The 13,545-nt window shown below is 31.4% G+C and overlaps 1 protein-coding gene across 5 annotated transcripts in view; it reads right to left on the minus strand.

Moving 5' to 3' along the window:
* Positions 1-13,545, minus strand: part of LOC143255763 (protein grainyhead-like) — a 122,680-nt gene that overhangs the window by 17,846 nt on the left and 91,289 nt on the right. For all 5 annotated transcript variants that reach the window (XM_076511941.1, XM_076511940.1, XM_076511945.1 and 2 more), the window contains 3 exons: positions 11,490-11,650; positions 7,853-7,944; positions 6,271-6,341 (listed from right to left, as the gene is read on the minus strand). In XM_076511941.1, the coding sequence (XP_076368056.1) occupies positions 6,271-6,341; positions 7,853-7,944; positions 11,490-11,650 (324 nt within the window). The remainder of the gene's footprint in view (positions 1-6,270; positions 6,342-7,852; positions 7,945-11,489; positions 11,651-13,545) is intronic.

Below are 13,545 nucleotides of genomic sequence, written 5' to 3' on the forward strand. Positions count from 1 at the left end.
TATTAAAAACGGTGAAAAATACAGATGTAGGTTTTTAATTCACTTGTTATTTTTCTACGACTACAGCCTCTCGTATCCTTTCTAATTCTTTATTGGTTAGTATAATATTAAATATCTAGCCATATTTGTGTATAATCATGTCTTTGCGGATTAGTCTAATACGATATTTCTTGCATAATTCGACGACTATATAACACCTCAACATGTTTCGCAAAAAAAAAAAAATTATATTCCTGACGTGAGATAATACAGAATCTGATCTTTCTTTGTTGATCAGTTATAAATTGGCTGTTAACGAAAACTTCTATCAACATTGTTTAACGCTTGAGGAAAGACACGTCAGGCTTTTAAACTCAGATTTGTAGTCATTAAACTCATAAAGCTTTTCTCGAGTGGTAGTTTATTAATACAGATTAGTCAAAATCCTTTAGCGATTAGAGAACGTGACATACCATGAAAAAATTAATCGATTCTGACAAATACAGACAGCAGAGGGCAATCCAGGCACTCGGTGGATCTTTTAAAACTTTGATTAGAAAGCATCGGCATATTTTAAAATTACTTGCAGAGAAATTCGTTCTTTAAAAATTGCGTTAAGCTCTTGATCATTCGCTTGCAGTGAAGAAAGTAATAACTCAGATTATAGTTTCTGAACAGTGTACGTGACAAAGCATCAGTTTTGTCTTCATGACATCATAAAGATAAAGTGTCTGTCGGTAAAGTGCCCGCCAAATGTGATGTTCCTAATTTGATATGATGTTTGGTAATGGAATGATAAAGTCTCTTATTATCGTCTTGGATCAAATTATTTCAAATGTAATTCAATAACCAAAATTATATTAATTTTTAAGTGAAAATTTGATTACCATCTTTTATCAGCTGTCTAGTGCTTGAATACATCACATTCATGTGTTCTTTAAATAACGACATCATTAGGAAGTGAAAAATACTGTTATGCAAGGCATGTTGATATAACTCTTATCCAAAGATTTCTGCACTGAAGTTCTTATTTTATTTCAAAATCAAGGCAATTTTACGGTTAAGATGCGCATAAACTACGTTTGGTAAGTTTGGTATACCCCCTTCGTTATTCACTGAATGGATACTTTATCCTAACTTGATATTTAGTAATTAAAACACTTAAACACGAAGATTACTTAATATAATCAGTACAAAGGATAAACTTGCTTCTATTATTTTGTTATTTAAGGTCTGCAAGGCCTTTTTTTTCCTTTTACTTTAACTCCTGAAGCACATAGTACACTAATATGAGAAAAAATCCATATTTTTCAACGCTTACTAGTTCTGAAATCATTGTTAGATTTTGTTGAATATTTACTTCTTATTTAACAGTAACCACAAGAACCGTGATGTGTAACAGTAATCGTTTCAATCGATGCCGAATTGCATTTATTGACAAATTAGAACGGGTGAGATTTTCACTATAGCTTTCGAAACAAATAGAAACACAACACTCAGTCATTCTCATTGACCTTATACGGCAAAATTACCTTTAAGGAAAATTACAGTTGGTATTATTTGACTTATAATTGCTTCGGCGTTACCAGTTACTCAGACTACCCTATTTTCTTGTCAAAGAGCTGTCTTTGTTTGGAAATTAACTGTTAAACCTTCTAGTCACATTTACATTATTTCAAACTGACGTTTTCAATGACCTTATATTCTAGCTTCGCTAACACCTCTTTATTTTTTTCTATTCTATCGTGATCTTTCTTTATTAGACATTCAAGATGTAACCTACGTTCATGGTGAGAGATCAATAATGTTAACCTAGATTTCCACCCATCAACTCGGATCACATGATCATGACTCAGTACCTATGAAGATCTCGGTATATCAGGAAGTTCTTCAGCTCTTCTATATCAAAACAAGTTGGGAATACATCATATAGGGTGGACAGCGAAGGGTTATTTCTTTACTAATCGCCTGGCTATGATGGATATAGAAATGCCCTAATAAATAAAAGGGTTGGGACACTAGAGAAAACAAAATCCAATATTTAATTGCGGTTGTTATTTGACTAGACCATGGCCTCCTTCTAGTGAAGGTGAAAGATTGTTGTTGAATTGTTCATGTTTTTAAAAGGACCTTTATGCCCTTTGACATGTGTTCATTTCCGTAACACATTAAAGCAATCTGTCTTTTTTTTTCTTTGAGGTCGTCTTTTGCATACCTTATCAAACCCACTGAAACTTCCATACGGATACAACCTGAATATGAAAATAAATTTTTAACGTGTTGAGTTTTTTAATTACAAATTAAAATATTTTGGCGTGGTGCCTTTAGCTATGTTTTTTAATAATGTTGTTTAAAAATTGCTTCCGTGTCTTCACTTTGCAGAACCATAGCTTATTGTACATAAATATCCTTGTTTTACAATTTCTAATCTCAAGTGCTCAATAATTTTTTATAACGAGAAGAAACATGTTTCCGATAAAATATATACAAGGTCTTCGTGAGATTAAATTTGTTTGATATGCAACTTCATCTTCATTTATCTTCATAAAATACGTTTGTTTTCTGAGATAGGAATACTTCTTTCAAAGAACAAAATACTTGTTTTTTAACATTCTTTGAACAATCCCTCAATAGGTCTTTCATAGCTACCTTATATATTTATTCACTTCTAAAACACGTTACTGAATTATCCATTTTCGATATGTAGTCGCAAAACTTTTCTTAGTTTCTGTGACTACTAAACATTTAATGCCTTAAGCCAATTACGTGCAGTTTAATGTTCACCAGTCCAGATGGTGTGTTTTTAACTCTAAACGTTCAAGAAATTATACTCAGTCAAAATGGTTGATAAACGAAATCTGTAAACCTCTGAATTTATAGAGGGTGTGTGTGTTTTAGTCGTCTTATTATTGTTTATTCGATATTCGTATGCCAGTATCAGCCAGTTTGGTTTAATTTCTGTTATTTGCTTTTCACGTGTCACCCCAACGGGTCAGTAGTAAGTTTAAGAAGTTTCAATGCTAAAATCCCGAGTTCGATTTTCCTTGTTGGACAGAGCGCAGAGAGATCACTGTATTGGTCTCTCTGCGCTAAAACAAACAAAGCGAACCTGTGACGTTTACATTAGATATTTTAAATTGTTTTTAATGTAATTAAAACGTATGTTTAAAATAGATTAACAAGACGTGTAATAAATTTTCTAATGCTGAATGGACTGATTGTGTAATATGTAAAAAAAACATAAATGGTTAAAAGAATTTCGAAATTATCTCCAAATTTTTTGTTCTTATCATAAATATAAATATGATTGTGGTGCGAAAATTGTGAGTATAATACTTGATCTGCATTTTTTTTTACTTACTGACAACTGGAACAAATTATCATTTTTGTTCAAAATTTTAAGCGATAAGAAACTTATAAACCGTTAGTTTCCTTACTTCAACTTAAAAAAAAATTATAAATTCTATTTTACTCTCCAAGATGGTGTGTATATGAATTCTGATATAATTTTAAAAAAATGAAGTAAATAAAAAACGTGTCTTGTTTAGCAAGGATTTCCCTTAATGAAATAGCAATCTTCCAACTGTCTGCTTTTCGAGATCGACTAACCATTAGATAAAGTTCTTATCAAAGTAGTTAAAAATCACGACTAAAGCCGTCGCATCACGACCTTCCTATACAGCAGACCTGAGATTTCTACCACAAGAGGGTGCTGAACTGCTACGTGGCCCATGATTTGAAACAAGCTGCAAATCGAGGAGGGCTAGATCGTGTTCTGACCATTAGTTACATAGCGTAAACGTGCCACCAATCAGCTATATTATGCAGTTTCGTTAGAGCTAGTCATCACGCTTTATGAGTTGTAGACAGAGTCAACTTTATGTAAAAACTAAAATAAAAATCGCGCTAACACAGATAGGCATGTCGTACTCATGGAATATAGTCACGTGTATCATAACGAAAATTATGATACTTCTTAGTTCATACATAAAATTAACAGCATGCTCCAATTGCGATCAACTTAGATTATTATCAAATATTTCGTTCCAAATTGTTTGGTACGAAAAAAAAAAAACTGACCTTAGCTGATCATGAAATATAACTACTTTTTTTATTTGGTACTGTACAAAGGTTTCAAATTGGTTTTCTTTGTTTATTTTTGTTAAGCACAAAGCTATACAATGGGCTATCTGTGTTCTGCCAGCCACGAGTATTGAAATCACAATTTTTAGCGTTATAAGCCCACATTCTTATCGTTCGATCACCAGGGAATGGGCGAGGCATTTCAAGTTGAGTTTGCATAAACTTTTATAGAAATAGCTAGTATAAAAACCTGTTAAAAATAACGGGAAGCCATTGTTGATTTATTAACAAAAATTATAGAATTTAACTAGAACTATACCTCCAAAATGCACCAACTCTACACTTATTTCATCAGTCTAGAAGTAATTGTTTAACCTTTTTAGTAAAAACTACGCAAAAAAAAGTGAAATGTTAACGTGATCAGAAGTACACGTGCACTCTGAAAGAGACTTAAATAGCTTCAGCCTTTTCATTATATACTAGGTCAGAAAGTGGAAAACATAGTGCAGACATTGAAACACAAATTTTCAATTCTTTCCACTGAACAAAAGATAAAAGATATCTGGTAGTAATAAACGTTTATTTTTCCTTATGTTTTAAGGCTAAGTAGATAATATATGTCTTAAAATACCAAAATAATATTTGTCAGTTAACATTTATTCATCGCTTAAAACTTTTAAAACACTGACTCTATAACTTTAGTAATAGTAGGCCTATTTGTAGTATAATATAATACATAAAAGTGACGTAAGGCTTAGCTGAAACACTACTTGGTAAATTTTATTTTCCTTTTGGCTGCTTTTCAAATGTCGTAAAACTTTTAAATTAAATTATTGTACTGTTTTATCGCCGAAGTCGTCATTAAATAACAAAAAAAAATTTAAAAGACATTTCTAACAAATCAGTATGAATAATGGACATTCAACATAAACTTCATAGTTGGCCTAAGAACAATCAAGTAATGGTTTTGTTGCTAAATCACGATATATATTGTTGAGCATTACCAAAAAAGGAATGTTAAAGCGTTCTCGACACAGTGACAAGGGGAATAAACCTTTTATAGTTAGTGATATCGTTTAGTCGATTCAATAAATAACATAATCATTAACTAAAAAAGTGATACATCTGATACATCGGTTAACAGTTAAATGTATTCTTCTGGGATGTTTTTGTAACAATAATTTAATAATTCCTATAGGTGTTTTAGGTCTTAAGAACCACAAAATGACTTTTAAATAATGCAAGACAATTCAAGAAGTACTTTCCTAAAACGTCTGGCATACCCTGGTAGTCAGGGCACTCGGTTTCCAATCTGAAGGGACACATTCAAATGTGTAGGCGTTATGATATTACGGTTAATCCCAATATTCGGTTAGAGTAGCCCGGCCAAGTGCTGGCAGTCGGTGATTGACTAGCTACCTTTCCTTTAGCTAGTCAATCAGTATGATGAACGGCTATTGCTGTTAGTCCTCTAGTATATTTGCGTGAAATTCAATGATCAAACAAATATCCATAACTTATAAGGATCGGATCACGTGTTTCCTTTCGTGTTCATATGTTAAGAAGTGGGAATTAATACATTCACTACTGGCTTGATAGTAATATCCTAATATCATTTTCTCCAGTCAGTACAGTTACATGTAAATTTATTTACGAATATTTAGGCGAAAGGTTCGTAGGACTATTTTGGAGGGTCGTCTAACTAAAATGTCTGCCCATTGTTCTTGTTTTTAAAGCATTTACGACGAAACGAACGTATTTCGGATTCTTACTAGCGTGTTCAGGCACTCATATGAAATTTTTATTAAACCTTTAGTTTCATTCAAGCAAGTATATGAAAATGTTACAGAAAAACAAAATGTTTCTTTAAAACTGACCAATATAATTTATTCTTTTTTAAAACTATTTTTTGCCTTTTTTTCTTGAAGTGTAAAAATACTCATAATTTTTTAAATCATGAAAAGATTAACAATTGCAAGAAATAATTTCACTTTAAAAGCCTAACAGAATTCTTACAGATAAGAAAAAATCATTTCTTTATTTGTTTAAAATTAAGCACAAAGCTACACAATGAGTTCTATGTGCTCTGACCACCACGAGTATCGAAATCCGGTTTTTAGCAGTGAGAGTCCGAAGATGTATCGCTGTGCCGCTAGGGGATAAGAAAAATGAAACTGAAAGTAAAAGAAAGAAAAACAGAATACTTACTCTGACGGTTGCATTTCTCAGAGGCTTGTCTGGATCCGGAATATATTCTAATGTGATACCGTAAAATTGCCCTAGTAACGAAGGTAAAACTTAAGTATCCATATCCATGTAATAATTATAGCTACTGAGGTACGTCATGGTTATCCAGTCCATGTAACATTTAGAATATAGTAATAATATATAGCTTGTAATAATTGTTAGATATTTAAGAACTAATGCTCACGGGGACTATAATGACCTTATCATTTCGCACAACTGAAGTACAGAAAATGTTCTTTAAAAACTATGTTAAAACGTATAAAATGTTGATAAAAAGGCAATAATCTTATCAAAAATATCCAAGTAGAATCTTTATTATAAAAAAATATTTATTCATTGGGCATCGTTTTCCTGACATTTGCTAAAACAAAGTGGTCAAGCACAACGTTATTATATATATATATACACATACATAGTATTTAAATTTTGTGAGTTGATATACTTATAACTGGATATATTCGCCACTAGTTTGTGATAATAGTATTCTACCAAGTTTCAGCCGACGCTAATACGTATATATAAATCTTGAAGAAATTGAGTTGGTTTTGCAGATATTTTGGTGTTAACGAATGCCTCATTACTAATTGATATGCCTTCTCACATTTGTAGATCTCTTATACAAGCGAACTGAAACTTGCTAGTATACAAAAGCTATTATTATAATTTTTGTTCTTGTTTTATTCATTTATCACACTTTTCACTTGTTTGGAAAAAAATCGGTAAATTAAAGATATTTATTAAAACTAATCATTTAGAAGTAGATCCAGTTGATACAACATTAAAATGCTAAAAAGTTGCATTTCCGTTGAAAAATGAAGCAATCACATATCATAAAATTGATCTAAGCATTTCCAAATTATAAAACTAAAAACAAAACAAGAAAAAACGCCAGAATAATGAGTCAGGCTCAGAGAAAGAGAAGGGTATTTCCACATAACCAATTTTTATTTAATAAGCGGATTTAAATAGAAAATAACGTGGAACTGTCAATGATTTAGACTTAACCATCTGCGCTGCCGCAGACAAAACAACGACTATCCTACAGCATATCCTGTAACCTATAACACATTTTGTGGATGAATTTTTCCCTGTTGCCAAAAAATCCCACGTATGACTCACAAGCCACTCATGTTTACTGAAACGGTGGCGCCAAACATTGAAAACGATATTTATCAGGCATGTCTGTTTCAATACCTTTTCAGCAGTATGAAACGTTCGTGTTTTCCGTTTATTTACAATTATCAATTGGTTTAATCGCGTTAAAAAGATACAAATTGTATCATTCCAGAATCATGATTGAGCAACAAGATATACTATTTATTCTCCTTTTAATCGAATCCAAATGCATTCACTTATAAACAGGTGCGTTATATTTTGTCTGTTGTTAAAAGCTTCTGGAATATAAAAAAATCACCTACTTAAAATTTAAATTGTTATATACGTGAACTTTCAAGTTATATGTATTTATATATGTGTGTGTTTATAGTACCAAAGTTTCTAAATTGCAAATGAAACAACATCTCTTTATAAATTATTTTCTTACCTTTATTAATATAAGTTATTCTGTCATCTTCCCGTCTTTGACTGGTAGAAATGGAAGCTTCGAGAAAATATCGGAAACCAACATCAGAATATCTGGTGTGAAAAATGTAAAGTTTCATGTTAATTATTAAGCAAAATTGTTTACAAAAAGCATTGTTTCAGTGTGAAAATATATTTAAAAAAGATTGCCCTTTAAGTAAAACTTCTCTTGAAAATATACACAGTTTTGACTGTAATTATTGCAAAATACATTAGGCCTAGGCTTGAAGAATTTAACGAAATATCCAATGTTTTGTGAAATACATACCTTTAAGGAAAACATACCATTAACGTAATCGGTAATTTGAGTTGAAACGTTTTAAAATATAGAATGAAAGATGCGAGAAGATATCTTACAATCATGCCTCAACTAGCTGGAATGACATGTACAAAAGTAACGTAGCTTGATTAATAGACGTACAATTATTCAAAAGCACAGAACGTGTTTTAAAGAACTCTTTAAAAAAATATACTGTCTTGAGTTTCGGACATTTCCAAAAGCGTACTTCGCGAGAGAGAAGTCTTCACAATGTACCAAAAAATGACGGAAAAACGTCTTCATATAAGACATAGTTTTAGAGAAACATCATCATATGTAAACCAACACAAATAAGAAGGCCTTCAAATTCATCTAAGCTTGCGTCGTGAACTAAATAAAGACAACAGGTGAAGAACTAGTTTTGATGTTCCGAAAAGCAACTAGAAGAAATAATACAACCTCGTTTTACTTCGTAATAAGATTCAATTCATTTTATTATAAAATAGTTCTCAATGTCTATATATGCATTTTATTTTGAACTGGATTCAAGTGAGGAAAGTTTCTAATGACAGCTGAATTTTTTTAAGTCAGCTTGCCTTCAAAGTGATATATAAAGTTCGCTACTCACTTCATTTAGTTTTCTTTAAAACTGCAGAAATTAACTTACGTGATAGTTATAACTTTGCCATTTCGTTTTAAGATCTTTGACAGTGTTAAGTTTGAAAACGTATACAGTGTGTTCCACCAGGAGACTAAAACATTCCCAAGGACTCTGTGTTATTGATAAACTCCAAAACAAACGCTATGATCAACACTTTACGTGAGCAAGCACTAAGTTTCTTTTTACACACAGTCCGGTTTGAAATATTACATCAAAATTCTTCGAGGTTATACATAAGTTTTTGTTCATTCAGATTTAATACCTACATATTAAATTCTAATCTTAAGGACTTTAGGCGTGTTTCTTGAAAACATCACGATAAAGTAACCTTTTGGCAGTTAGTTGTCTGTTGACCTACTTCGACAACTGTGATTATGCCAAGGACTATCTTAATACGACGTAGCATGGAAATTGTACCAGTGTTTTACTGTGTTTATAAATTGTACAGATTAAAAAAGAAGAAAAAAACATAAAAAGCTGGTAAAATATTTAAATAACCATGGACATAAATAAAAAAAACACTTAGACACAGTATATAAACTCCAAATATGTAAACTGAAACATGATTCATACATCTAATCTGTAAGCTAAAACAATTTATGAACCCAATCTGTAATCTATAACATAATTCGTAAACCCCAATATGTAAACTAAGATATGATCTACACACCCAATCTGTAAACTAAAACACAATTCATAAACCCAATATGTAAACTATAACACAATTCATAAACCCCAATGTGTAAACTAAGACATAATCTATACACCCAATCTTTAAACTATAACACATTTCATAAGCCCCGAAATGTAAACTACGACTTGATCTATACACCCAATCTGTAAACTATAACATAACACAATTCATAAACCCAATGTGTAAACTGTAATGCAACCCAATCTGTAAACTAAAATAACTGAAACACGCGATAGCTGAAGAACATCCGCAACTTCCGTACATTTGTTTTAATATTATACTTCAAGTTTTCCCAGGTTGTTGACTATGTTTAGTTTAATCATGCTAACACTGCTTCAAAATATAAAGTCAAGACATATTTTCACTCTGTTATGTCACAGAATATTTGAAGAGAAGTTTCGTAAAAAAACAAAAAGTCTACTGGTTCCTTTTTATATATAAGATATCCTACTGTTCAATCAAATAGAAATTTCTATTCCTGGAATGCTAGTCGTTTAAAGAAACATTGATTAGTCCTGTGGTAGAGTTCTGGATTTTAACTCTGCTAAGTGGGGTTCGAACCCCTGCAATACCACAAAATATTTTGTTCCCCCTTAGTGCAGCGTTATGTCTGCAGACTAAGAGTGTTCGAAACCGGGTTTTGATAGCCGTGTTTGGCAGAACACGGATTGTCCAGTGTTTATCTTTGTGCTTAATTTCGAACACTCATTCATTCCCAATTAAAATACCAATTACGTAAGACCAAAATATGGTTAAGGACATTGTTTCTAATGATTAGATTACTGCTTGGTCTTAGAATTATAAAGAAACTGCAATATAGTTTTAGTTTCGATTTACGAAACCTCTAATGTGCAATACAAGTAGTTTTAACTTTTTAGTAAGACAAATTATTTTGAATATGGAGCAAAACTTCGGTTAATAATTTCTGTTAGCTTTTTTCAGTATAGCTGTATGTACTCCAAGAGATACACCTTTGACAAAATAAAATTTCGGCTTAATGCTAATATTTCTCAAATTGCTTTATGAGCATTGAAATTGCAACATAAAACGTAAGATATACTGAATAACTATTTAAAAAAAAAATCTAAATTGTACGGCAATAATCAATCAAGACAAGAAATTACATTTTAGAGTGGGTACAAAATAAACAAACACAGTCTTGTTTTATATTTAACAGAAGTAGTGGAGGAGCAAGGATCTGAAATGTCCAGAAGCATCTTCTTGTGGCCCTCTCTAACTGTTGTTCCAACACAGGACAGATTTTTTTAAACCAGTTGTATCAGATAAAAAATGGATCGTGTATATTATTTTTTATCATTAGTGAATTATATTTCACCGTTTCTTTGTTATATAATTTACTTTTTTCTTATACGAAACTTGTATAATTTTTGTGCACTCTATTGTTCCATCTGTAATTTGGCGTTGTTTATTTAAAATAGTTTTATACAAAATACTTTACATTTCATTTATACTGTAAATCATTTGAATAACAAAGCACCCAGCCAGTGAACGATTATTTCATTTGCTAATATAAGACTGAATACAATTTTGCGTTTATACCAAAGATATCAAATATCCCAACCCGTAGTTTGAGGTCAAATTTTAAACTATGATTAACACCTAACTTCCAGTGAAAAGTGTTCATTACAAGGCTACAGACTTGGAACCTACCATTAACGGCAATCGAGCCTGTATTCACACATGCCGAGTGGCTGGCGATTTCATTACGCAATTAATTAATAAAACACTTTACTCACAAGTTAGTATTCGTGGAGTAACATTTCTTAAGTTTGATCTTTGATATAGTCTAAGCAGATTAATATTTAGTTCTAATCCACGTCGATAGCTTGATTTGATCAGAATTTTATGCCAAAAGTTCTATTGTATCGATTAAGAAATGAACAACAACAAAAACTTTCTATTTTAAATATGAAACAACAAATACAATTATTGTGATGGACATGTTTTGGAAAACAAAAACCTACATTCTTGGTATCTGTATTTTTTCAGCTTCTGTATTTCGTCCGAATTCGCGCCACTGTCGTTTTGTCCCTTGTGAACTCGCTGGTCTGCCACTAGGAGTCGTTGGTTGGTCGGATGACTGAAGAAGATTGGGAGTCTGAGACAAATCCGAGTAGTCAAAGATCTAGAAAAAAAAATATTTAGTACAAGGTCTCTCTACACAGTGAGCAATAATATTACTAATTATCTCAGTACTTCGTTTGAGGATTGACAAATTATTGTTTTATGGTGTTTTAAACAATGAGGGATCAGCCTATACAGATATATATTTATATAAAATAATACATTTTGAGTACCTATAATTTACTTGTCCAGGTTACCGAACTCTTAAAAAATGAATTCTTTAGACATAGTTAGTTTCTTAGCATAAAACATCAACAAAGATTTCAAGAAATTTGAAAAACAAAACAAATTCTGAGACGATTAAACCTGTTTCAGGTTTTTGGCTTCAATTTTATGTGTTGAAACTAAACTTATCACATTCCTAAACTTATACATAAGTTTCAATAAAAGTATTTAGACACTTAAATTCAAAGTAGATTATTCCATAGTGAAATAAACTAAACAGTGGGTTTTTAATAGATAACTTTGGCTTTTAGCAATTATTCTTAAAAAATATTACTAAATTCAAGTCTTAGTTTTGGAATCTTAAAACAAATTAAAAAAAAATTGTTTGATGCTTAAATATCATTTCAAATGTGATTTTAGTTTAGCTATAATTTTTTAATTACAATACGTTTAATAAGCTGCACGAGTTCGTAGCACAAAGCACACTATGAGGAACCATGGTAAAAGAGTATATCTTATTTCCACGTGCAATCACGCAAAATTTCAAAACATTCGATCAAATCACTAGCATAATTTAAAGAAATTAAATAACACTTAGTCACTTTGTGCTAATATTAATACTTTCAACATTACTTTGTAATTAGTGTGAATTAATGAAGTACCATTACATGTTTTGGTTTATAGCAAATCTTTGGCCATAAGCGTTCTTTAGTGTATTCTCAAGACGGCTGGTATTCGTATTAAAACTTTAGTTAAAATAAAGTACAGAACAACGTTTCGGCATTCTTAAGTCAACTTCAGGTTTTCCATCCGTCTTGAGAATACATTTTACTTCAAGTGGGTTTCTCGTTTTTTTTAAAACACAGTTTTGATATCCTTTTTGAGTTATTGCCATTCATATTAAAAATTATATATTTTATATGTTCATAATTCTCATCTTGTGCTAGTACATAAATTGTTTCATTGACAGGAGCACTGTCATTCATTAAGTCGAAAGTAATATTTGATATCGGTACTAGATGGCAGCACAAAAAGACGTCACTTTATACAAGAGTCACACATATCTCGGAGTTTAGTATGTTTCTTTGAAAAATGCTGTCTATTATAATTTTATATTTCCATGTTTATTTTTGAAATCAAAAGAGATAAATGACATATTTCTCATTCATAAAATAATTGAAATAACAAGTATTTGCACAATAGAAAGTGAAGATATATTGTTTAGGTTACAATTTGTGTTTCAAAAACTGTGGTACATGCAACACTGCTGTAATATCGTGAAAACGCATTCCTCCTTTGTAAATTTTTAAACGCATAAGCATTACAAACAAACAGAAAACACCAACAAATGTTGTTCAGTATTTTAAAATACGTGAAATGTTATTTGAGTTTTTACAAATTGTTTATTTCATCAATATATATATATATATATATTCACAATTAACGTCTAACAATGCCACTACATTGTCACAACATACAATGCATGAAGTTAGCTTGGTTAGTGTTAAATGATTATAAATACACTATTTTGAATTTTGGGTGGGCAATTCTATTCGGAGAATTGGCCTGGCATGGCCAGGTAATTGAGGTACTCGACTTGTAATCTGAGGGTGACGGGTTCGAATCCCTGTCACACCAAACATGCTTGCCCTTTCAGCCGTGAGGGCATTATAATGTGACGGTCAATCCCACTATTCGTTGGTAAAAGAGTAGCCCAAGAATTGGCGGTGG

Source organism: Tachypleus tridentatus, chromosome 7 (genome assembly GCF_004210375.1).
Source record: "Tachypleus tridentatus isolate NWPU-2018 chromosome 7, ASM421037v1, whole genome shotgun sequence".
In the NCBI taxonomy this organism is placed as follows: Eukaryota; Metazoa; Arthropoda; class Merostomata; order Xiphosura; family Limulidae; genus Tachypleus; species Tachypleus tridentatus.